This window comes from Asterias rubens, chromosome 1 (genome assembly GCF_902459465.1).
Source record: "Asterias rubens chromosome 1, eAstRub1.3, whole genome shotgun sequence".
Lineage (NCBI taxonomy): Eukaryota > Metazoa > Echinodermata > Asteroidea > Forcipulatida > Asteriidae > Asterias > Asterias rubens.
In genome coordinates, this window is record NC_047062.1 from 9,905,161 (window position 1) to 9,932,417 (window position 27,257).

A 27,257-nucleotide genomic window follows, 5' to 3' on the forward strand; every position below is an offset into this window, starting at 1 on the left:
GTGCAATAACTGGGGAAGAAGGGAAGAAGTGAGGAAGAAGTCCTATAAAACCAAGCTTATGTCATGGTTGGAGTCCAACCTCCGCCCCCCCCCCAACCCCGATATTTATGTAAAAAGGAAATTTAATTAATCTTGAAACTCATCAAACAATTGAACCTCAACTTCAAAATTGCTGTTTATAAAATCAAAACTCACAAATAAAACAACCCAGTGCACATCTAGATTGATGGCATCAGCCGTCGATTTCAACAAACTCTTCCTAACTTAGGATTAATCTTAGTACTTGTGACGGATTCAGATCCGTATCCAAATACGTAGGACGCATTGAACCCTCCCTAAGTTAGGACGTGTTACTCGTCCTAACTCGAGTAAGGATTAATCCTAGCGTTTCGTGAAAGCAGCATCAGCATACATTGCTATTTTGGCCCAATTTCACACAGGCCCAGTAAGCATAAAAAACTTGCTCATCACAGACAAATCTTGCTACACAGAATCTGGTTACCAGCTAAAATTCCATAAACTTTACATTGTTGCAACTGGTGCCCCATTCAATCTTTTCCTTAGCAAAGAAATTTGTTAAAAGCAGTAGTTTCTGCTGAACAGCTTTATGAAATTGGGCCCGGGGCAGATTTCACAAAGAGATAAGATTTATCGTAACTGCAAATCAATTGTAGTTGCTTAGTAAAGTTTGATGTTACAATGCAAATCACTATGGTAGTACTGACAATTTGTCTTCCAATCGATTTTATTGCTTTGTGAGATCGGCCGCAGGTAACATCAATTTTGAATTTCAAATCATGACTTGTAATCATATGAATCATAAAGTCTTGCAGAATAAAACTCAATTCATGGGTCAGCAAAAAATTGTTTTTTTTTGTGGTGTCACAAACACCGAATGCCTAGTTTTTAAAATTAAAGTTTTAATGGTTTTTGTTGGGAGTGTATGGGGGTTTTAAACAATTTGTGTGAATGTAATTTTTGAAAAGTAAACTGAAAAATGTTTTAATAACATCAGATTTATCACTTTAAAGCCTGTATGTACTTTCATGCTTTGATATCATGATGAATAATAATAAATTAAAACATTAATTAATGAATAACATGCTACATTTTACTCTCAAAATTTCCAACATCAAAAGCCAAGACTTCAAAAGCACCAGATTCAAACTCTGGCGTTTCTGATCAGTGGAGTGTGGGTTCGAGTCCCAGATGTGACACCTGCGTCCTTAATCAAGTCACTTAACCATGATGCTTTGTACTTCGGATGGGACGTGAAGCAGTTGGTCCTATTTCTGGGTTGTGTAACGCACAAAAAAAACCTAGTGCACTTATTGAAAAGAGAATGGGTTCGGCCCAGTGATTCTGGTTTGGTTGGCAGCATAATGGGCCACAGCACATTGTAAACCATTACATGGTGCTATGTAAAAAGAGTAGGGGTCGATCTCACAAAGAGCTAGGACTAGTCCTAACTTAGGACTAGTCCTAGGATATATTAAAAACGTATGGCTAGTCCTAAGCAGAGATAACACTAGTCTTATTATACATACCTTGCATGAAATACTGTATGTTAAAGCACCTTGAGCGTCACTGAGTGATGGATATGCGCACTATATAAGGAGCAGCAATTATGATTATTTTTAATTAGAAGAACCTACTATTACTATTATTATTATTATTATTATTAAAAAGAGGGGGCATGGACATCATTAAGGGGGCCTGTGCCTCCCCCTAAATTACGCCACTGACAAATCTCCTCACAGTTTCCCTATAATGAGTGCATCAACAATCGCTCCCTCTTTCATCACCTTCATCCTTTCCGTCTTCGGGGGCAGCATCAGTAAAGCGTTGGCTTCGGCCATGCTCAGAAGCCTACTGCTCATCTGACTCCCCGTGATCGTGGCTTTCGGGATGGGATGGTCTTCTTCCCAGGCTAGCTTGACGCGTTGGAACTCTGGGCGCGGGTCAAGATTGATGTCAGAAGCTACCTGTTATGTGTAAATCAAAACACACAAAATTAAATTTTGTTTTTTTAATCATGTACAACAAGGTATGCTAATGCAGGCTAGGCCTTATTGAATGACTTAAACCTAAGCCTTAACCCCTTGCCCTGGCTCTTTGAACAAGAGCTGATCCATAACAATCAAATTCTTCAGCATATGAGAACTGGGCACAACAACATTTTGACCCGTTGGAACTTTATCTGTTTTGTGTACACCCAAAGGTGCACATAAATTTGGTATCAATGGAAGAGGAGACTAGTGAGGTGGACTTTTATTTTTGTATACACAACAACGACGTCCAGACATTGTTCTTAAGTCTAGGCTCCCTAGGGGTATAAGGAATAGACCCCTTGAATTATGAGGTCACAATCTTGCTCAAACAGCGCCCACATTGAAATTGAACGAACGAAAACCTTTCATTGGCCAAGAGCTGCACATGGTGCAGTAAGTCTGTTTTAAGAGGAATATCAATTCCTATTGTCAACTCACCTGGGTTATTTTTCAAATTTTTCAAACTTACCCTCGCTTTAATCTTGGTCAATCCAGGCTTGGGAGTTCCCATCATCTTACGAAGGGCTGGCAGCACAAAGAGTTCTAATGTCACAACTGCTGATACAGGATTCCCTGTTTACAAGAAACATATACAAATTGACCAGGAATAGTTTTATAAACAAGCTTGGAAATGTTACCACATAGAGAAAAAACCAAATGATTAACTAGAACAGCCAGGCTGGTATATGAGTAGTTGCGATAACGTAACCTTCCTGCCGACGGCATAGCCGGAGGGTTACGAATCATACGCAATCGGTGCAGGGCGAAATAGTTACAAACGTAAAATTTCAACAGCTAGTCAGCAGATTTGCTCAATTTTTACCACAAATAATGACACAAATTCTAGGAACACGAACTTGATCCTCAATGTCTCATGAATCCTTCCATATCACTCAAAATACCATTGAGGAAATAGTTTGAAGAAAAATGACAAAAACTAGTATGTGATCTGTGAAATTGAGCCACAGGGGGACTATTAACGTTTTGAGCTTCATTTTGACCTCACTTGTGTCATTGCGGTTCTAAAATCATGACCTTTGGAAAAACGGTTTATGTCATTGGAATATCCGGTTAATGGCAAATAGGTTTTCCTATCCGTAACCGCGAATGCCTTTTTTTTCTTAACCGGATACCCGCATAGGGCGCGAATAGCTATTTACAAACCGGATAATTCTGTAATTACAACCGAGTAACCGGATATTCTTTAATATCCGAATATCCGCGGACGTCGGGCGACAACTGATATGAATGTTTTGTCTGAATCCTTATGAAACTTCTATTAAGACAGCATAAAACAGCATAAATTAAGTATTTAACTATGCTCACCTCCGAGAAGAGTTAAAACAATGACATTTCTGACGTAATTTGTTCAAAGATTACAAAGTTTTCCTTCACGTAGAGTCAATCACGATCAAAAGAAAAAGCAAATCGCCATCTTTAAATTAGATCCGGTCATTTTTATGAATGAACCGAGAGACACTGTCAAAAACTAATATCAATCCACCCATAAGATCTAATTTCGCCCTCTAGCAGCGAAAAAAACTATTCGAATATCCGGTTAATTTCGGATAGTTGGCCAGCGGTATCCGAATAACAAAATTTCACTATTCGCCCAGCACTAATAATCAGAAAATCACCCGCCATGGAGAGAAAGTTAAAACAAAAAACATCAAACATTGTAAAGAAAACAAAAATACACAACAGATAAAAGGGTCTGAAAAAACTTGTTTTTAAATACATCTTTCTTGATCAAAATGTAAGTTTCTATTTGACAAATATGAAAATATAGACAATTGAGAAGCACAAACTCTGTATATTAAATTAAACCATAACAACTTTCATTTTTCACTCTCCCAGCCCTGTAATTTGAAGTGTGCCGTGCTACAAGCGACTCATTTTCATAGAGCCTGTTTAGCACACAACACAACCAAATAATTAAAAGATTCAAAACTGAATTAGTCAGGTTTAATGACTTACCCGGCAAAGCAAAGAAGAGTTTCTGCGAGCTCTTGGAGGAAATTGTAGCGAAGGTCGTTGGTTTTCTGTAAAAACAAGGAAAAGTAAAGGTGGAATGAAGATTATCATGTTAAAAAGCTACTTCAAATGGCGTAATGTCCCATACAAAGGCATAGCAAATATGGTAAAGTATCTTGCTCTGGGATACAAGTGTTTTGACCAGGACTCAAATCAGAAACATCAGAGCTGTAGTCTGGTGCTCTTACCACTCGGCCATAACTTGCCACATGGTGCTGCTCACTGCACAATTCTTTGCTAGTATGACAACCTATTAAGCACAAGACCCAACAATAGCAAGACGTAACAAAACAATACTAATGAGGATTTTTTTTTTGCACATCTAATAAGAAAAAAAACTTGCCGCATGTGACCTGTGTGGCCAGTGCCTTGCACCTTTTCCACTACCAAATAGATTTCTTAAGCAATATCTGGGCCCAATTTCATGGCTCTGCTTACCGCCGAATTCTGTGCTTACGATCGTGATTACGTGCCAGCGCCGAATTTCTGGGCTAGCCTTGTAAGCGTAGAATGCCTAGTAATGTGGAGAACGCACGCGCAGAAGCAAAATTCGCCGCTAACCCGTGAAATACGCTTGCCGTAAGCACAGAATTCCCTGCTTTCGTAAGCGCCGATTCTGTGCTTACGGTAAGCAGAGCCATGAAATTGGGCCCTGTTGTTCTCTTAAGGGAAGAGAATCCATTTACATTTGAAATTTCTCATAATTTTGTTGGGAATCGTAAGACACTATTTGTAAAATGACTCATGTGCTACCACAGCAGTCATGTAGCATGCACTGCAGTTGGTTGCCTCCAAATTGCCTGTAAACGTTGCCTCCTGTGACAAGACCCTAAAAGAACTGCATGAAACTGATATCATGAAACTAATGCGGATAAAAGCACTGAACTCAAGCTCTGATGTTTTTGTTCACCAGAGTGTGCGTTCAAATTCCGGTCGTAATACTTGTGTCCCTGAGCAAGACACTCAACTATAAACTTCTCTCCACCCAGGGGTAAAGGGGCACTTGTGAGGGCAGAGATGGTTCTTGAGATTGATTTAGCTTACCAGCTCATTATTTATGCACAGACTGAATACTCACCAGGGAGCTTAGATGGTTTAAGGAATGAATTAAATGGCCAAGTGACTAGGGGTAATGACATGGTGGAGTGCTTTGAGAAGAAGTTTGGGTGTGAAAAGCATGATATAAATACCGATTATGATTATGATTAATAATACTTATTATTATTAGTTAATAGTAGCACTTATTAGAGTTTGTAGCAAGAAGTGTGTTATGACTCCCTAGTGGAAAGTTTTTTTTGTATTTTACTCTTTGAATATCTCGTATTTTGAAATTGTACTTAAATAAATATTTTTATATTTTGAATGTTTTTCTGTAATTTTAGAGATAGTATATGTATCTTCTTATGCCCTGTAATTTTAAACGCAATTCAGCCTCTGGCTGCCAAGTTTGATTGTTTTTTAAACAAACTGCCAAGTTTGACTGTTTTTTTTTAACAAACCAATTACAATAAAATTTATACATTGCTAACCCTGGTTTGAGGAATACTCTTCCAAAGTGGACCTTAGCATGAAGACCAACCATGAGGCAGTACTTGAGGAGATCTCGTTCACCCATAGAGACACCTCCAGTAGAGATAATCACGTCTGCTTGGTCTGCAGCGGACTTCAAGGTGGCCTTTAAACTCTCTTCACTGTTATAACCGTCAGATAAAAGAAACATTCATAAATACCTCAGACAGTTTCGCCATTCCTATTGGTTGAGAGCGTGTCACGTGGGTGTGTATAAACCTTTGTTTATGACCAGTAAAAAGTGTTGACTTCATCTCGGTAAAATTATCAAGAACCAGGCCTTGTTGGGTTTAAACCACTAGTTGAAAACCTCTTCACATTGATTCCCTTATTGTTAGATAACACTTCTTCAAATACTCTTGAAATATATTTAGGACAGTTCCGTTGAGATTGGGCTAAAAAAGGTTTGCTATGCATTGAGCAGTGGCATAAACATTTCAAAATTTGAGGCCCTTGGAACCACACAATTTGAGGGGATATTTGTGTGAAACGTTTTATTTTATTGTAAATTTGTTTCCCCCCAACCATATTAGTTTCAAATTTTTATAGCCTAAAGCGCCAAATCCAAAGGCAACTTGAACATTTAAAGAAAACTACGATATAGTTTAGTTCGTAAAGGCATTGTATAATTTTGTGTTTTGGAACTGTTTGATTGTTTTAATCCCATGTAGTTGCATACAATCAAAAATTAACCTGAAAAAGTCTCATTTCAACAGGTGGTCTTGTTTTTGAGATGTCGCCATAACTCCGGCGTGAATTATGTCTGCGCAGGAAGAATAATCCCCAAAAGAAATACACAATCTGAGAAGCATTACCACAAGGGGTAATCTTCTTATTTTCAAATTTGTGGGGATTAAAATTTACATCATTTTCTACAACCACAGTACTTCGCAGTTAAATGTTTCTCAACATGCATTATACTATCCAAAGCTGCGGAACTTCTTACCACGAAAGTTTTTAGTGCCACTAATTTTAATTAATTACCAACTGTGAACAGATCCTTAAATCACAAAAACATACATATATGTCTGGCACATTGTTTTTTATACCGGTTTGAGTACTCACTTGTCCTTTGCTATGCCCATATCCAGGCATGGGAATCCATGTTCCTTCAAGACCGACAGTAATGTTGTTCTATTACTGTCAAATATGTGTCCCTTCTTCAACTTCTCATGCGGCTCACACAGCTGAAAATATATCAAGAAAGAATCACTAACTGGTCGAGTCAGTGCACTTAAACTATAAAAGAAGTTTTAACTAATCTACATTGGTACATGCTGCAAGTTCATCAACTGAGAGGGGGGGGGGGCCACATGCAGCATTTGCTGGAGTCATTATCAGGATAAATTAAATCTTGTATGTCGGATTTTTAACAGCACTTTTAAGGCTAGGCCTTTTTATGCTCACCTTCTAAATTGCGAGGCCAGCGATGATTTTGCTTATTATAAGAATACTCTAATTGATAAAATTAAAAACACTTTTAAAATTGCACAAAGATTTTTCACTGCTTTTATGCAAAATTGCATTATTAGTCAATTTTTCAGGCGGAAATTTAACTCTGACTTTAAGTACGTAAACTGCGTCAACCATGGTATTTGTGATGGTGTCAAAACAGTTTTGTTTACGAACCAGTTTCTAAAATATGATGATCTTGATACTCATGGTCGGCTACTCAGATCATTCTAACAATCCTTTTGTTTCATACTTTTTCAACATGGTCTGGGGGGTCGTCCGAGAGTGTCAGGGTTATCCTGTTTCTTTATTACCTGTTTATGTCCCTTATACTGTAAATTTGATGAAATTTGTATAAATCTTTTTATCTTTCCCCATTTTTGGAGGTTTTGAGAAAATAAATAAATAAATAAAATGTTTAAGCTGTTTAGTGTGGACTAAGACATGAGCCCAGAGCATGTCGTGGCGTGTCGTGGCTGATCAGACTAGTTCACTGGACCCACGCACTGGTGTTGTCAGCAGCAGAGTGTGGGTTTGAATCCCGGTCATGACAGTTGTGCACTGCTCTACCAGCAAGGCTCTTAGTGGATGACACCCATGCCGACAGACTGTGAAGGACCCTACACTTGTTCAGCCCTAGGAGCAGGTGGCGGCGTGCCCCTAGTAACAGTCTAAAAGAAAGAGACACCATGAGTCGATACTAACCTCATTGCCAGTGGATATCACAGCAACTGTTGGCATTTGGTAAACTGGAACATGTGTCACACCCACTGCTGCTAGGAGTCCTAGCTCTGATGGACCGAGCTTCATACCTCTCTTAAGAATCACCTGATTCAGGGGAATGTCCAGCCCAATTGGTCTGAAACAAAAGCAACAAAAATTTAAGCAAAATTATTGTTTTCTTAATGCGCCGTATTTTTTACCACGTGAACATAATTATTTGTATTGCTTCGGGGGGTATGTTCATTCATACACCACCAAATGATTAAAGTCACCTAGAAATATATATATTTTTTCAAACATTAGAGGATATGTTTATGAACAATAAAATATTTTTTTTAGTAATTGTTTGAAGTGTTTATATGTTTAAAAAATTGATGAAGTTTTTTGGGGTGACTCCACCTACCCCTTTTGTGACGTCAATCTAGGCAGACTTTGCCTCGATCGAACATCGAACACAAGTACGTGCAAGTACATTCCACCCATCAAAACACATATTTTAGTGAAAAAAGCTTTATTTTGACAAAATACCACTTCCAGGTGACTTCAAAGACTGAAACACATTACCACAACCGACTAAATCCATCATAGACAATTGAAGGAGCCATTATAATCCACCTCTAAATCAACTTAAAACTACAGCGCAACAAAAGTGACAGAACGTTGATTAACTGTGCAGGACTAGTCGCATATACCCCTAGAAGTGATAAATTAGTCTTGAGAGCGCCCGCAAATCACTTCATATTTGCATGGGGATTTGTATTTTGGGGGATTTAAGTCTGCTCTCCTGGGCACCCCACTGTTGTTTTACTTTGTTTCTTAAATATGTTTAATGTATGTACATGTACATGTGCTTGTAAATGTGATTGCCCGAATAAATATTATTATTATTATTAAGGTGGTCATGATGTTATAAAAAACTTTGATTGTAAATTTGTACCTGATATCTTGCCCTGGTACAGGATCACACAAAATGTTCACTTCTAACTCCATCTCGCCCTTAATAAAAGAAGAGAATAAAACAACTTGATTTTAAATGACTGGATCGAAGGCTCACTGGGTGTAAATAATGCACAATGATCTGAGCTGGGCCCAAATTTCATGGAGCGCTTCATTCGGCTGAAAGGTTGGTAGGAAACCTGGCAAAGACTGTAATCTGGAAAGGTATCGAACCAGAGTCCACAGAAGTGGAAAGGCAGACAGGAACCACTGAGCCAACCTGACAGCCATTTCAAAACCAGAAGAAAAAAAACCAACGGTGACTGGTTGGGTTTTTTCAAACAGAACTTCAGAGTAATTACATGTAAACCTTACTCACCCCATCAGACTCCTTCAGCAGTTCGGTACTTTCCACTTCTACGACAGCGTCTGCTCCATCGGGTACCGGGGCACCAGTGGTTATCCTGATGACATAACCAGGTATAACTTCACTCTTTGGTAGTTCACCAGCCAAGCTATCGCTCAGGACCCTTCGAGGGCCTTGTCCATCTGAAGCTGTGCACAAATCAGAACGGGAATGTTTAGTTGAGAAGCAAACAATGACAATGAAGAGTTAAATTTTGTCTATCATGGTGTGACATGGCCTAGCGGTTAAGAGCACCGGATTCAAGCTCTGGTGTTTGGTCAGCAGAGTGTGTCCTTGTGTCCTTAAGCAAGACACTTAGTCACGATTGCTTCGTAAAATTTGGGATGGAAGTGCTTTCTGCTCTACCAGCCAGGCTTCTGATGGATGATACGTGTACCCAAGCCTATTCGTACGGGGTAACCCTGTTTCAGCCCTAGGAGTAGGAGGCAACGGCCCCTGAAAAATAGTTGATTGTATCCCACAACTTGAAGTGGTCTTCAGGCCTTGTGTGTCTGGTGACTTAAATGTCAAAAAAGAAGGAAATTAGAAAGCCATATGACCTGATAGTCTTCGGACTAGCGCACGGCAAACCGATGCACTATCACACGGCCGTCATCTAGTAAAACTAAGACATATCATGTGAGGCGCTCTAAACCAATGAAAAGGCAGAATATTGGTAAGGGGTGTTACAATATTGTTTAGTACAACAGCTAGAAGACTATCTCTTATGCTGCCAGATTGTTCCTTTTGCCTAGAGTGCAAGTGGTTGTCTCCAAAATGCCTGAAGAAATTGCCATGTGTGATAAAAACAAAATATCTTTATCCTGATGCAAGTTTATTAAAACTTAAAAAAAGCGGTCCTCTGGATTGTTTTAGATGAGCAAGCATTCTGGCTAATAAATGACTACAGGTGTACTTACAGATGACTGCGTAACCGTCCTTAACTGATGCCCGAAAAGGAGGAAGTGGATGCTGGGCTGTGACATCACTAGCCAAGATGTAACCAAGCGCATCTAAAGTTTAAAATACAGAGAGAAGCTATTGCCAGCAATCAGAGTAAGCCAACGTCAAACAAATCCAGTTAAACCTAGTTAAACTGGGTTTAACTTAAACCAGTTGAAAACCAGTCCACAAACTAAAGTTAAACACAGTTAAAAGCAGGTGTTTTGTTTATGGAATTTGGACATTTAACAAGTTGGTTTATACAATTAAACATAGTTAACCTAGTTGAAACTTTCCTCCATGGTTGAACACTGTTCAAACCAGTTGGTTTTATATGAAAATTTGACACTAAATCTAGTCAAACCAGTTGACCAAAGTTAACTGGGTTCAACTGGAACGTTGATCTTGAGGCATTAAAAGACACTAAAAAATACACCCATGACAGTAAAGCAAATCTATTGAAGCAGTCACATGATGTTTACTTGGCTTTATATAGTCATGATAGTTGGTGAAGTCGGCTTTTAACTTGAGTATGAGGTCATTGTTTCACGAATTTTGTATATTATACAATTCCTAAAATAATGTAGTGATTTACAGCTTAAAATGCATAGAACAACACATAACTAATACAAGGCTAGGGAAGTTGAAGAACAGCTGTTGTCCAATGACCAGTACGGGGCTTTTTGGCCTCAGTGAGGGCTTTTAGTTCTGCCACGATATGCATACAGACCATTCTGTTTTTTAGATTGAAATAAATGAATGAATAAATGAATACAATAGATAAACAAACATATAAAAAAAAGGTATGTTAATCTTAATGTGAAGTCTAGTTTAACTAGGTAACTAAGGTAATACCTTGGCACTTGACTGAGCGTTGGTGTAGGATGGGAGCTTTGTCTTGAACCAGACTATAGGCATCATTGTATGATATCATAGGGTATGGTGAGGTTCTTGGACGCCTTGCTACTTTACTGATGTCATGGTGCTCAACTGAGGACAAAGAGTGTGGGACTATAAATATCAACTAGTCATACAAATAGTCAAACTCAGAGTAGATTGGGTCATATTTCACAAACCTAGAATTGATCTTATGAGAGGTGTATCAATCATAATTGCTGAGCAAGTGTGATGCCACAACTACTAAGCAAAGTGTGATGTCACATATTGCTAAGCAAAGTGTGATGTCACAATTCCTAAGCAAAGTGTGATGCTGCAATTCCTAAGCAAAGTGTGATGTCAAAAACTTACAAAACAAATATTAAGCCAGAGCCGAAAATAATAGGAACATTTTATCGAATAGAATGGCTGACCTACATGTACACATGGTTTAGGCTCGATGTATTTTCAGGACTTGTAGACCTAAAAAACTGTATGCATTGACATCATCCAGCTGCCATCTTAGGGGTAAAACGCTGACGAAACAATCAAAACGCACAGGTTTGTATGTACAGAGCAAAGAATTGGCCAGTGAATGGCTGCTTTTTTACCTCTAGGTAAGGGTGCCCTACTGATTTGACATCATGTGCATAAGGTCTATTGATAAAAAATTCTCAGTTTTTACCCAAAGGGCAAACAAATCAGTAATAAGACTACATATTGGAAGAATATCTTGCTCGAAGGTCCCATGATTTGAATCAGGGAAACTCAAAATAAAAAACAAAGTGAATTAATTATTACGTTTCTTGAAAAAATAAAATTAAAAAAATTCAATTAATATTTCAAAAAATAAGAAAGAGGTCTTACCTGGCAAGTCTGGGATATCGTAACTGTGAGGGCACTGCAATTAATATTCATACAATATTTATGAATATTCATGAGGTTTACTAATCCCTTTGAGTTATAGGCCTAATATGTTTAATTGCATTACAATGTCAATGTCTATTTCTTTAACAAGAATGAGAAAATGATGTGGCATAGAGTCCCATGTTGTGAAAATTTACACCACTAGTTAAAGGCAGTGGACACTATTGGTAATCGCTTCACAGTTGGTGTATCTCAACATAATGCATAAAATAACTAACCTGTGAAAATTTGAGCTCAATCGGTCATCGAAGTTGCGAGATAATAATGAAAGAAAAAAACATCCTTGTCACACGAAGTTGTGTGCGTTTAGATGGTTGATTTTGAGACCTCAAGTTCTAAATCTGAGGTCTCGAAATCAAATTCGTGGAAAATTACTTCTTTCTCAAAAAATATGGCACTTCAGAGGGAGCCGTTTCTCACAATGTTTTATACCATCAATCTATCCCCATTACTCGTCACCAAGAAAGTTTTTATGCTAATAATTATTTTGAGTAATTACCAATAGTGTCCACTGCCTTTAAGACATAAATACTGCTACCATCATTGTCACGTTCCCAGTTTACACTTAGAAAGTGATAAAGATGCTGAATCTCTTTATGAAAACAAGTGACTAAGAACTATTTTGTCTAATTAAATGCTTTAATTCAATGCGATGCATGTGCACAATTTGGGTAGTCAATACCAACTGGAAGGTAAAAAATCTGTATTTTTAGGTACCCATACCAATCAGCCAATTGGGAGTTGTGACTTGCCTACTCACAACTTACCGCTTAAGTTTGAATTCCTCAGACTATAGGGACAGTTGCTATGTCAAACGGTTCGGGCAAGCTTTTGTAAAGCAACCTTCAGATGAACAAACCCTAGTACCATTGCATATTACACATACATTCAGAGTCAATTATGGATTTTCTCTTATGTAACTACGCAAAAGCTTGCCTCAAATCATCTGACGTAGCAAATGGACCGCCGTCTTAGGTACCTTTAATTGAATGGCTAAGCAGTCTTAGGTACCTGTACGTAATGGAATGGAATGGGTTTGTTGACAAACACCTAGCAATTTGTGTTGATCTGTTTGTATTTATTTTAATAATCGATCCATTTATATTTTTTGTCTAAACATGCTGTTAAACAAGCCGTTCAAATTGCTAATTTAATGTTTGTTTAAATGTAAAATAGATGACAAGAAGTGCGTATAAGTTACAAATAAGCAATGAGATTACAAAACATACAATGAGATATCAAACACCTCATTTCACACACCCTTACCCAGAGCTTTTCTGAAAGACTCGCGAAAAGCTCTGTTTTTTCATAACTCATGTTACGTCATATGTGGGGGCTCCAATTTGTATAGCCATTTTGTTGCAGCGTGGAGGCATAACAAAGCAAACTTCCACACATTGTCATTTTGACACACGCCGTTAACGAAGTGTTTTGAGTTTTTGTGTAGCGGTACAGAGATCAGGGTACAATTTCATCACTCTTCATACTGTGGAATTTTGCGCTTATGGCACCATATAAAGCTTGAACAGTTTCATAGGTACATTTAGTAAGAACAGAATTTAGTGGTATGCAGAGCTGCGAATATGGGCCCTGTACATGTGTGACCCAAGCAGCATTTACTGCAATTATATGTGGCAATGACTTTCCGAAACTCAAAATGCCCCCCCCCCCCCCAACAAAATTAAAAATGCGTTCTCATAATGTGCAATGAATTTCTTGGGGGACTTTTTGCAAGGTAAATGTAATGTTCACGATCCCTAGGGTTGAATACCCAAAGAATGCATAAAATAAAATGAATGAGATGTATCTTGAGCTGAACACAATAGAACATATTGCAGACAATTTACTTCTTGAAAGTAATGTAAAAAGAAAGGCGGTAATTAGCACATAAGGGATGTCCATCATTAACCACTGATGGTGAACCTACAGCGACAGACAATACACACAATGTGGTAGTTGTTAGACTTGGTTCCAAGTCTTTGATCGTGGCTTTTTAGTCGTCCCGATAGCCGCTACAAACAGCGCCCTCTCGTAAGATTGCAAGTTAGGGCGTGTGATAGCTAAATGTGGGGGCGTTTTTCGTGGCCTAGATGCAGAAGAATAACCTCGATCTAAGACTTAAATCAAGTCTAGGTAGTTGTCCGCTAGTAAACCAGAGGAACACTGTTCTGCTCTTAACATAATGTACATCATGGCACCTACATGAATTCATCTGTTGACCCATCTCTAAGAAGAATGATTGGAACATAAAATCCAGCCATGATGCTAGTATAAAAGTCAATCAGTCGCGGCAAAAAAGAAAAAATAATGTTTGCCTTGAATTCTTGGCGTCTGCATTAGAAGTCATTTGCATCTTTATAGAGTGTAGACTAGTGTTTCTGTGGAGGATCATTCGTGGGGTACAACCTTCATTGTGTGACTTTCCGTTCTCAGCGCGTAGTTCCTGATTATATAGGCCTGCGGGCAGATGACGTCTGTCTCCATAACAAAGAGCAAGTTCAAGTTCGCACCATGGTTATCTAAAGGTATTTTGTATGGTACCCGGGTCATCGAACATTGGTTGGCTACTGTGGTTGACCATTTGGAACCAAATAGCCTGATTCACGCTAACATGTGTAAAGCTCAGAGGAGAACCAGTGACACTATACTGAACAAGCTGAATTAAGGCAATGGAGTGTTTGAATACAGTGGTACCAATGTTGGATTGATCAACTAGGATTCCAAACAAGTTGTTTAAGTTAGTCTGCGCAAGGAGGTTGCTGGTCAGTAGTCGACTAAAATGTGCACACTCGCACTTGCTCTCAGTTGTGGTTGAGTCTTGCTGCTTTGTCATGTGACGGTGCCCTCTTGTGGCGCATGTTGTCCAGTTATTGTGACTTTCCATGTGTGGAGGTCAGAGAGATAGAGTTTGAGGGTGACCAAGACAGAGCAATTATGACGATCTTGTTTGTGTCGAGCGCCTTTGCAACCTGGTGTTGAACAAGAGAATGAAATAAAATATTAAAAACAACCACAAATACTGAGAAAACCATGACATTGAACCACCTAGTTTGAAAAAGCTGCTACGCATTGCTGTAACAGTTTTGCTTAGCAAAAACAGATTACTTACCAAAATACTATCATGTTAAACCATGTCATGCTTACATGACTGGCTCTCTGCTAAATTTTGGGTCAGCATGTAACTTCAGTAATTTAGGTGCTTTGATATTTGATGAAATTTTGTTTTTCAAAAGATACTCCGCTTTTCTTAAAGGAACGTTACAGAATTGGTTAGAAACAGAATTGGTGAAGATCACAGATTTACATAACACTAACACACTCTAATGATGATGGTAGTAGAAAACTTCCCTTGAAATATTTCTGTTTGAAATTTCGTGACTGATGAGAAATAAATAATCTAACTTCGCGTTTGGAGTTTATCGCTCAGTGATCGTTTTATTCATTTTTGTTTTGGCATCGATGCAATCAAAATTTGTAATCGGTTTTTCACTATTTTCTCGTGACCCATATGGCCGATTGATATCTAACTACAGATTTTCAGTTTATGTATATGATGGATTACATAAAGTGCTTAAACTGCCAGCAACTTTTTTTTGCAGCAAAACCAATTCTGTAATGTTCCTTTAAAGGCAGTTATGCAATGATACACTGCAACAAGCATTTTCAGTTTCCAAATCTTTGGAACATGCATTTGGATGTAGTCATATTGCATAGTTATTATGAAAAATTCAAATTTAATTTGTTAAATTCAACGCATAAAGAGACTAGATGATGTAAGGAAGCTGTTGTATCTTATAAAAATATCAACAACCGAAAAGAAGAAGAAAGAATTCCTTATTCACCTTCTAAACACGTTCCGTGACCACCACACTTCCGTTGGCACTTCCCTTTCCCTGGACACCAAAGATACCACATCACCACATACTGGTCCTTTCCTCCTCTCTTCACCTTGTTCAGCAATTTTTCCCCTTTTTCCGTTGCCACAAAAAGGTCTTCATAGCAGCAGCGTTCATTGAAGCGATCACCCCGATGCCACGTCTGGGTGGCAGTCGCATTCTCTTGTCGTTGGAGAGTGACGAGTTCACGCTTGACAGCTCGCTTCCCACGCTTCAGAGCGACGTCCTTGAGTAAGATTTCAGATGTCAGGAAATTCCTCAGGGGACTTCCTACAGGGATGTTGTACTCCTTTTGGTTTGGCTGTTTTGACTTCTTCTCTTTCCTCTTTATTTTGGATTTGGATGACTTTTTCCCAGCTCGCAGCTGCCGCTGTGATTTCCCGAAAGGTCTCGGTAAATCAATGATGCGTTGCTTCTTGGTCTGTGGTTCTTCATTTCCATCCTTTGGTTCGATATCATTGGGGTCAAACTCAAACACAACATAAGTGTCCTTGGGGTTCCCCCCTCTGGTCTGATCAGAATGTTCCTCGTTGTCAAGAAGAGTACTCCCCGAGACTCGTGGTGACTTGGCGCCCTTTTGGTCGTGTGACTTCTTGTATTTTCCAGCTCCATCGTCCTCATGATAACTCTTGCCATCTTTAAGACGTAAACATGTGAATCCACTTGAATAAGATTCCCCGTCATCCTCTATGATAGTGTTATCATCACTAGTGCCATCATCTCTTGCCTCATCATTATCCTTTTCATCCAAGGTATTGTGTTCTTCAACATCCATCACATCTTCTTTGTTTGCATCAACATAAGTAAAGCATTCTAACGAGCTCCTCTTTCCTGTTGAACTCTGACCTCTACCTATCCGTAGTTTACTTTGCTTATCCAGTCCAGCCGTCAAGTCTATCTCGCTGTTCCCATCATCTTGGAAACTTTCTTTCGAATGCCCTGCCTTCGCTGCTCTCCCGTCATCTATTTCACTGATGTGCTGGGACAGAGCCTTCAGGATGCGGTTAATCTGCACCCCCGTCTCATCTCCTTCGGTGAATGGAGTTGTCTCTGGATGCAATGAGGTCTCTTCCAGATCTAATGTCTCTACTTGAGAACTCTGTGGCCTTATCGCCACGTTAGATTTGGCCCTTAGATCGAGTATAGCATTCTCCAGTGGTGACGGTGAATCGTGAACTACCGAGCATGGATTCCCAGACACTTGCTTTAGATTTGTATCCGCGTGAGACAAAGTTTTTAAATGGCGTTGTTCGGATCGGCGAATCTTAATTCTCTGAGGTGAAAAACAGTCAAATGAACTTTCATCTATTGACTTCATTTATGCCACTACATTCTGGGGAAAAGCATTTTCACAAATCATCATGCGCCGAGAGGACATAATAAAAAAGTTACCGGAAAAAGGCGTAAGAAATTGATGTGCAAAAAATTGTACTCTAAGAAGACTGAGCATGAAAGTTTTATCAGCTTTCTGCCATTCACAAGTCATCATTTAAAGGTTGAATTATACATGGGAATGAGACAGAATGTCTATGGAGGTAAATCTAGGGGAAAAAATGTCACATTAATGCTATATTTCTCTTGGCAGAGGAGCTATTTTATTGCCTTTTGTTACTACAACTTCAACGAAATGATGAAGATAGTTGGATTTGCAGGGGTTCCTGCAATATGTGATTGGGTATGAAGTGTTTTTTTTTCAAAAAAAGTGTCAAGTTCAGATGATGTGAAACAAATGTGATGGTGACAAAAACATAAGAAATTCTCTGTAAATTATAAATTTATGACATAACACAATTATTTTTTTTGTAAATTGTTAATTGAATTGCTGTGTGAGAAACTGAATAATGAATACAGCAGTAACTACACAAATGTTTTGAACTGCATAGCATTTCATTTCGATGTGCATACATAAAGCAGTTGCAAATGCCTGCACACTGCTTCAGTGGTTGGGTAAAATGAAAAAGAAAAATCTTCAAAAATTAATAAGTTGTGTGGAGATTAAAGCCAAAGGTTTACAGATTCTCTATATTATTTTAGTTAGATTTCTGATAGCTTGGTCATAACTTAGCAAAGTCTTTTATATCTGTGATGTTACTTTCACCTCTGAAAGTGCAGGGAGACCAATGAAAAATCCTGAAATCAGCAAAAACCCTGATAAATTACATGCCTGATTGTTTAACATTTAAAGCTCAAAATGGCTACAGTCAAACTGAATAGACCTTTATCATGCTACCTCCATCTTGGTCTTATTCCCTGTATCAACAATAATTAATGCTAAGAATAATTTTGCACAGGAACCAGACTATGTTTTCCTCCAGCCTTGGTTTGATTACATTGATATCAATGGACAAAATTCAAGATGGCTGCACCATGATAAAGGTCTATTGACAGTTGTCTGTTTAGAATACAGAAGCATGGTCTCTGAAGGATTAACCTCAAAAACATCTCAGTGTGTACCTTCAAGATTCACATTCAAACATCCCAATAGGAGGAACTAGGCATGCCACCATGAAAACATCTGTAGATAATACAGAGGCTGGCAAACAGACCTTCAGTGGGAAAGAGGATGCAAAGTTGAGCCAAACCCTCCTCCAACAAGATCAACAATATGCTTGTTCACTATATCTACACTGACAGGCAGAAGCTTCAGACCAAAGGTGACAACAGCACACCATTGAGGGACGGTTAGTTGTCTTATGATGCATAGTTGTGCGTGAACAAAATAATTGATTCGCATGTTAAGATGGCTGTCTTTAAACATTGTGTGACATCAACTGAAAACTCGCTATTTTAATTAATAACCACCATTTGACCTATGATGGGTTCAAGGAGTGATACTTTACTGGGATGGAGGTTGCTGCAACACTAAGGCTCGGTACACACTTCCTGCAAATGCGCTTCGAAATTTGACATAAAAAAAGAGCCCTGTGAAGTCAATTTGCTTTGCATTCGCAGGAAGTATGAACCAGGCTTAAAGCCATTATACACTTTCGGTAAACAGTATTGTCCAGGTCCCACACTTCGTGTATCAAAACTTATATATAAAATAATAAACCTGTAAAAATTTAGGCTCAATCGGTCATCGGAGTCGGGAGAAAATAACGGGGAAACCCACCCTTGTTTCCGCACGTTTCGTCGTGTCATGACATGTGTTTAAAATAAATCGGTAATTCTCGCAATCGAGAATTGATATTGTATTAATGTTTCTCGAAAAGTAAAGCATTTCATGGAACAATATTTCAAGAGAAGTCTTTCACCATTACCTTCTGTAAACCTTGTAAATTATTTGTAAATCTGTGAACTTTTTTTTTTTTTTTCTGTACCGAAAGTGTATAATGGCTTTAAGGGTAGGTTTGAACCAATGTTGTTACTGCGCTCATAAAACATGAAAGACAAAGCTGCTTACCCTGTGTTCATGGCGAGCGGGCTGGTCATGTGACACTGATGACATCATCGCTTTGTGCGTTGACTCCACCTTCTGGTTATCCCCTCTTAACAGCTGTATGGCGTGCGGCAAGGCCGGCAATACAAACTCAAGACATTCCTTTGAAATATATCAGACAAAATACAGAGATGGTATGACATTCCATTTTGTTAAAAAAAGTCTCAACAGCAGCTGATTTCTCAAAATGCTATGATTTGTCCTACGAGTAACTCGTCCTAACTAAGAATTGGTTCAATGCGTCCTAAAGTCTATGGATACGGAACTTGACACGTCCTAAAGTAATTAGATTAATTCTAAATTAGGAAGCGTTTTGTGCAATCAACGGCAATCTCTTTACACCAGATCTGAGAGATTTTGTTTTATGGAAAAAGAAATGTGGCAGATTCAAACGAATACTTTTGAGAACTCTATACCATGTCATAACATGTATATTTTGGGTCATATTATGTACAATTGGTGACACTTTTTGAATACTAAAACAGATTGGGGAGCGGAACTTTATCTCGGTCGGGTCCTTCCCAATGAAACTCACTATCCATCAAACTGAGAAAGGAGACTTCCTACCTCACTTTCAAGAATGGACTCAAACCCATCTCGTTTAAAAAGCTGTTTCACCTTCTGTTTTTTGTATATAGCTCCCAGAGTTTATCAGCTCACCTTGTGACAGACATGGCACATTAGAAGTCTCCAACATTATTGTACTATGCAATTTGGGAATACATAAAATAAATCATACATATATACAACCTTGCGCCGAAACACTTTAAGTAAATTCTTGAACTGATGAAGGCTGTTGTTGCATTCTTACCTGGGCTCCTTTCTTACTTCCTGGTAAGTTCAGGATGAGTGATTTACCCCTGATGCCGCAAGCAGGCCTTCAAATAAGATAAATTAAAAACCAGTTGAGAAATACAGGACACGTTCAAGTGGTGTCAGGACACTTCGTACCTTTGCCACTTCGTACCCTGGACACTCCGTACCTTCTTACAAGACACTTTCTACCTTCGTACTAATTTGGGATTTCTCCCCCGTTTATGATTTTGTTGGTGCTTTGTGATCGGATGATTATTAAATAAAAGCAAATCAAACCAACTGTTACCATTTTGTTGGGACACCAAGGAGCCATTTTGACGATTGCATGATTGTTTGACTTTAAATTATATGTAAAAAATATTGGCGGAAGATGTTGTCCTTGGCGGTAATTAACTTATACAAAATATTAATTTCACATTAAAAATTACATTCACATATTCAAACAAAAATTATAATTCATTAAGTAGCCTATTATTAATTTTTTATCTCAACAAACATTAAATTATTGAGGAATACACATTTTAATGAAGGTACGAAGTGACTCGGCTGAAGGTGCGAAGTGACTCAGCTGATGGTCATTTTGTACCCCGCCCACGGTACGAAGTGACCAATTTAGTTACGGTACGAAGTGTCCCGAAGGTACGAAGTGTCCATGGTACGAAGTGGCAAAGGTATGAAGTGGCAAAGGTACGAAGTGCCCGACATCCGTTCAAGTGGCAGATGTACCCAAGGAAGCACTTTATACATGTACTCAGTACTTTTTCCCTGAGTTCTGGGCCCAAGACATAGAGCTGCTTAATAAAGAAAAAAGATTTGCTTCAGCTAAAGAAATCTTGCTTAATAAAATTAGTTTACCGGCCAAGACTCCAATCAATTGTTATGCTAAGTAAACAGCAGCTAAATACTACTCACGAGCAATGTATATGATATGGAATTTTTGCCAATAACATGTGTAAAATTAGTAAGCTTTTTTCGAGCTTATAAGCAAATTTTGTGCTTAACTAGCTCTATGCAATTGGCCCCTGTTGTTGCTGTTTTATTGTTTTCACAGACGTCCCACTCTTGACAATTGTGTCCATAAAGGCAGTGGACACTATTGGTAATTACTCAAAATTATTATTAGCATAAAACTTTACTTGGTACGAGTTATGGGGAGAGGTTGATAGTACAAAACATTGTGTGAAACGGCTCCCTCTGAAGGAACGTAGTTTTCGGGAAAGAAGTAATTTTCCACGAATTTGATTTCGAGACCTCAAGATTTAGAATTTGAGGTCTCGAAATCAACCATCTAAAAGCACACAACCTCTTGTGACAAGGGTGTTTTTTCTTTCATTATTATCTCGCAACTTCGCTGACCGATTGAGCTCAAATTTTCACAGGTTTGTTATTTCATGCATATGTTGAGATAACCAAGTGAAAAGACTGGTCTCTGACAATTATCAATAGTGTCCACTGTCTTTAAGCAAGACACTTAACCGTTTTTGCTTCGTCCAAGCTGTTGGACCTGTGGAATGCACGTAAAATAACCCAGTTACAATTATCGCTTAGAGTAAGAGAGTAAGGATTTGCCCCAGTGTGGCTAACGAATGCGCAACGCAACTTGTTTAAACCCTATATAAGGCGATGCATGATTTGTCTCAAATTACTAAAATAAAAATAAAAAAAGCGTCTTGGTGAGTACCTTAGTTGTAGATACACAAGACCCTGGTATTATTATCGTTATAACAACAATTGGTACGCGTGGCCCTTATGAAAGTAGTTTTCAAGTTTCTGATCCTGTGCGCACACCAGTAAATTACACACACATTTTATGCAAATGTACATGTAGACTCTGAGAACAGTATTTAAGCATTCATAGAGAGTTAACATAAACTACACTACCTTGACAGCATGGCTAGTGGTGTTACATTGAGAGAACCCATCAACATTGACAAAGCTAACCCAGGAGCTTCCTTCTCAAGTACTGCTTTAGTTGCCTGCAAATGTCAAATTCAAGAAATGTCACCAATTTATTAACATACTATGTGATCAGGGGCGACTTCACAAAATGCCAAGATTGATCGTAACTGCAAGTCAATTATAGTTGCTTAGTAAAGTGTGATATCACAATAGAAATCACAATTTGTCTTATTATTGCTTTGTGAAATCGACCCCTGGGCCCAATTTAATGAAGCTGTTTTAACAAAATTTTGTGTTTAAAAACAAACAAAACTCAGCTGAGCAAATTTTATTGCAAAGGAAGATATGAGCTGCCAACTCAAACATTGCCTTGTCATACTCTGTAGCATTTTCAAAAGAAATACAAAGTGGACAATTTGCAGTTTCCCACAAGAAATTTTGAAAAAAAAAAACCCAAAAAACAACAACCTTTTTTCAAACAGATGACCATTATCTCCAATACTGCTGAATTTTTAAAATGTTACTTAATTATTATTAAAATGCTTTATTAATTTTATGTAAGTATCCTCTTTACTCAAGTCTTTACTCACGCACAAAACAATCGTCTTATCCAGTTTTTAAAGGGACAGTTGGTGTAAACGGTCAAGACTCACCTCTGGCGTGACATCTCTCTCGGCAAAGCCTGTTCCCCCAGTTGTTAAAATCAGATCAAGCTTGGCTCTATCACTCCATTCAACTAAGATGTCCTTGGGAATCAAATGAAAGAAAGTAATGGGAGATTTTGGAACGAGAGAGGCAGCAGGCAACAATGGCCAGACATTTTAATTTTCAGTATGTTCGTATGCAAAGTTTCACAAGTATCATAATGGTATATAGGATTCGAGGCATTGCATGGTGAGGTATCAATGTATATTTGGTTTGCGGTAACACCATGTGTGTATCTACTTGCCAGGTAGAGTTGTTCTTAGGGAACTGTCTTGCTTTATTCTACTGCCGTGGAGTAGATAATCGGAGGTTCGGGAGACTTCTCAGTTCTGAAAAGAACTGTCCTGCTTTTTAACTATTACCAGGGTGGATGGTATAGAAATTAGACTGGACTACTACTTTAGCTTATAGGATCGTAATTAACTGAACTGCCGCGGAGTCAGTTCTGAAATTGGTCTCAACGTTTCGACTAGCTTGCTCTAGTCATCATCAATGGTCTCTTACATGACCAGCTTGTCCTACCTTTATCTGTTTGGTTTCATCTGGAACAATCTCAGTTTTAACAACCAATGCTGCCAACCTGTTAGAATATAATGTAACAGTTAATTAAGACAGTATGGAATTCAAACAATGGTTTGCACAGTCTGTACAATAGTTGGGATGACCAAAGACTATACTCGAGTCTGTACCAAGATAGTTGGCATGGACTCAAGACTTTGATTTGGGACAGTCCCAACTATAATTGAGATGATCTTTTAGAACATCTGGGTCTGTACAAAGATTGTTGGGACTCAAAACCATAGTTTGGACGTTCCCAACTGAGTTGGAACTTTCTATACAAAGACAGTAAGGGTTCAAAAACTATGATTGGGATAATCCCCAAAGGTCATATAAACCCCATTAACAACACCCAAGCAGTTCCTTGCCATTTGATTGGAGGCTTGTCCGTCACGCAATAGCAAAATTGCACGCTATGTCACTCACCGTGCATTTTTCACTCCATTCAGCGTGCATTTTTCGTTCCATCCGAAAAGTACTATTGCACGGTGCATAAAACACCACTGCGTGCGCGTCTTTGGTATGCAGCAGTATTACTACTGCAAGGCTCAAAACAGCTGTACATAACGCACATTGTCACTGTTGAATCCAACAGGCCAAACCAAGAAACGGGTGTGATTTGTCACAATTAGAAACTATAGAAATTATCAGATCTGATCCTACCTCGTTGTAACCTCCTTGATACCTCGAAAAGCCATGCTTTGACCCCGCGGTATCAAGTACTGTTATGTACCGCACAGTATAGTATCTATGCAGTTCATGAATTCAGAGCGGGTCGGTGCTTGCGTAAAGACCCTTGGACAAGGCTGTATACTCCAATAAAAATGACGAAAATCTACTTGGATGTTATATAAAGAAATGGTTTTCATTCGTGCAATAGTAAGAATATTTTCATTCATTGAAAGATGTAACAATCTATTCAACTCGGCTCCGCCTCGTTGAATAGAGCATTCCATCTTTCAACTCATGAACATATTCGCACCATTGCACTCATAAACATTCCTTATGTGTATAATAATTCATATACCCATTTTTCTGCTCAACTATGGATTTTAAGTTAGGTCCACTCTTATCCTCTTGGGAACCTTGGTGACATCTGTCACTCACTGGGGAGAGAAAGACACAAAAATAATATCTGATTATTGAGATTTGCCAGGTTAAAACGGTCAGATTCGCAATATTGGGCTAGATAGCTCAGTGTGTAGGGCGCCGACACGTTAATCCGGAGGTCATTGTCCGATTCCCACTGTAGTCAATTCTTTGTTCAACCCCAAAATATAGTTGAAACTCTGAGACAACCCTATGTTAAGACACCCTTATGTTACATAATCCTAACCCTAACCTTTAACCTTTTACCTTCACCTTAACCCAAACCCTAACCTTAGCCGGTACCATAACCCTACAGCCCAAACCTGAACCCTAATCCTAGCCCTGTCCATTACCTTAGCCCTAAGCTTGGCCCTTACCATAACCCTGCCTATAAACCCTAAAGCCTGGTTCATACTTCCTGAGACTGCGATACGAATTTTACGTGAATTTGATGTCACATCTTTCCTTTCGCAGGATATTCGCAAGTGAGTTGAGCAGAGTTGAACTGCTGCAAATTTTTGTGTGTGAATTTGTGGCGTCAACATTCGCTTCGCATTCGCAGGAAGTATGAACGGGGCTAAATTTACCCTAACCCTAACCCTAGCCCTGTACATACAACCCTAGCCCATACCTTAGCCCTTACCATAACCCTAGCCTATAAACCCCAACTCTAGCCCTAACCCTATAACCAAAACTTAAATGCAGATCAAAAAGGAGTTGGAATATGGCTGTCAGAACATTTAGGTCTGGGAACATTGAGCTTGTCTGGAAGACTACTAGGCCATTGTTGTGACTAGTGCAAGCACTTGGTTTCAGTGGTTAATACTTGACCTGAATTATATTTTTAGGAAAAACCATGACATAAAACAAACTGTAGTTATAATACTTTTTACAAATTCCAAATTTTAATTTAATGATTTCCCATGTAGAATGGTAAATCACTAAAATGCTACACACAATGTCTCAGTTTGTACTAAAAATCAGGGGAGTGGGGGGGGGGGAGTGGGAAGGGGGGGGGGCACACACATTTCCAGGTCCCCACCCCTGAAAAAACTGTTTTGTAATTATGTATTTACACAAATATAGTGAAGGATTAATCGCAACCCAGATTACTACGACCCAGATTGTCACAAACCAAAAGGCCAAATTACCAATCAGTAAACTCAATAAAAGCAGGCGCACCCCCCCCCCCCCGCCCCATAAATCGATTCAATCCACTCCGTATCCTTGGCCCCAGCACCTTTGCATTGGTATAAAAATCAAAACGCATGATGTTTGTTTGAACAAATCCAGGCGTTCTAGGGCTATCCACAACTTCAGAAGCATTAGATCTGTAAGTGAAAGTTTCATGATGCGCAGATCCCGATCGTTGATGCAGATGTTTTTAATTCTCCAAAAAGCAAACTATTTTGATGACAGAATATGTGACCAAGGATACAGAGTGGATTGGACAATGAAGCTATAAAAAAGGATTTGGACCGATTTATTTTTGTGGGGCTAGCACCCCCCCCCCCCCTCCCCTCACTGACAAATCATGGAGGTAGTTTCCCTTGTGTTTCACCAAGCTGATGTTTAAATTTTAATATTTATAATAATATTGATACAAGGGTTTAACAAAAATCTAAAAAAATATCAGAATTTGTTTAAAGGAACACGTTGCCTTGGATCGGACGAGTTGGTCTATAAAAAGCGTCTGTAACCGTTTTTTTTATATAATGCATATGGTTGGAAAGATGTTTTAAACGTAGAATACAATGATCCACACAAGTTTGCCTCGAAATTGCATGGTTTTCCTTTTACTGTGCGAACTAACACGGTGGGCCATTGATGGGAGTCAAAAATTTGACTCCCATAAATGGCCAACCGTGTTAGTCGACGAGGTAAAAGGAAAACCGTGCAATTTCGAGGCATGTTTGTGTGGGTCATTGTATTCTACTTTTACAACATCTTTCTACCCACATGCATTTTATAACAACCGGTTACAAACGCTGTTTATAGACCAACTCGACCGATCCAAGGCAACGTGTTCCTTTAAGCCTCTGTATTTTTTTCCCAGAATGCTCAGCAGAATGTTCAGTTACATGATTTGATCATCGTGAATTGAAATAGTGTTTGATGAAACTTTTTTCGGTGGGCAATTTTTTTTATATGGCCTCAACATTACGACATATTTTTGTACCTTGTAGAAATGCCTAAAATACCAAACTTTTTGCATTTACAAACTGGCAAATAACCAGTGCAGTGTTTCTAAGTTTTGGTCAAGCAAGGGAGAGGAGACTCTTTGCTTGGCAAATAATAAAACCAACATTTTTGTATCTAGGCCAGGGACTGTTTACATCGCGCACAGAGAGGTAAAAGATTTGCTACGATTTTAGAGACACCTTGAATTTGAAAACAGGACCTCCTATGATCTTCTATTCTACCTCCATGCTATGACCACAGCGAGTACTCCCCTTGGCTATCGCTTTACGGTGACAAAACAACAAGCTGTTCAATTCAATCACATAGACTATAGCAATTCAATACATCGACAGGCACTGACACTCAGTGACAGTGTGAAAATATTTTCAGTTCATAAAAGTAGATATTCAAAAACATGATAAAAATAAAGTGTAATACCTGTCAAAATACCGACCAAGAAGGCACCCTTATTTGAAGCCATTTCGGCAATATGGCTACAGTGTGGTTAAAGCGGAAAGAAGCCACTCTAGCTGATCAATATTGTGGTTAGCAGCTGATGGGCGCCGCCATGTTGTTTCTGTGTTTCGCACGCATGCACGGACGCCCGTACACCCGCACCCCCCGGCAGCGCTTGTTGTTGGCTTTGGCTCTGGCTACCGGCTCCCGCAACTGCAGTCATACTGTATGTAGTTGCACCGTAAGCCAGGGTCGGAGGCTATTCCTAAGTTTGTAAACTAAAAAAATTTTCGCATTTTAAT

General features: G+C 38.8%; 1 protein-coding gene across 2 annotated transcripts; it reads right to left on the minus strand.

Annotated features, from left to right (window-relative positions):
• Positions 1-682: 682 nt before the first annotated feature.
• LOC117290626 (gephyrin-like) lies at positions 683-27,079 on the minus strand. 2 transcript variants are annotated; one of them, XM_033772132.1, is made up of 18 exons: positions 26,938-27,079; positions 24,257-24,335; positions 23,194-23,251; positions 22,620-22,712; positions 21,949-22,043; positions 20,063-20,129; positions 19,216-19,353; positions 11,857-11,890; positions 10,969-11,103; positions 10,092-10,184; positions 9,145-9,320; positions 8,767-8,825; positions 7,812-7,965; positions 6,720-6,841; positions 5,615-5,776; positions 4,029-4,093; positions 2,521-2,624; positions 683-1,985 (listed from the first exon to the last, which is right to left on the minus strand). In XM_033772132.1, exons 1-18 carry the CDS (start codon positions 26,978-26,980, stop codon positions 1,755-1,757), a joined length of 1,908 nt encoding a protein of 635 aa, XP_033628023.1. In that variant the 5' UTR covers positions 26,981-27,079; the 3' UTR covers positions 683-1,754. The 2 variants fall into 2 exon arrangements, with proteins under 2 accessions (XP_033628023.1, XP_033628012.1); XM_033772121.1 differs by lacking the exons at positions 683-1,985; positions 2,521-2,624; positions 4,029-4,093; ... (6 more) ...; positions 10,969-11,103; positions 11,857-11,890 and adding exons at positions 13,036-14,885; positions 15,759-17,085.
• Between the last annotated feature and the right edge of the window lie 178 nt (positions 27,080-27,257).

What these genes read in the sequence shown, in the direction of transcription:
- LOC117290626 (XM_033772121.1), bottom strand. Translation starts at nt 26,980, where the DNA reads ATGGCTTCAAATAAGGGTGCCTTCTTGGTCGGTATTTTGACAG. An exon ending in CTTGGTCGGTATTTTGACAG is followed by an intron (nt 24,336 to 26,937) that starts GTATTACACTTT and finishes TTCTCTCCCCAG; the next exon opens with TGAGTGACAGATGTCACCAA. An exon ending in ATGAAACCAAACAGATAAAG is followed by an intron (nt 22,713 to 23,193) that starts GTAGGACAAGCT and finishes TTGATTCCCAAG; the next exon opens with GACATCTTAGTTGAATGGAG.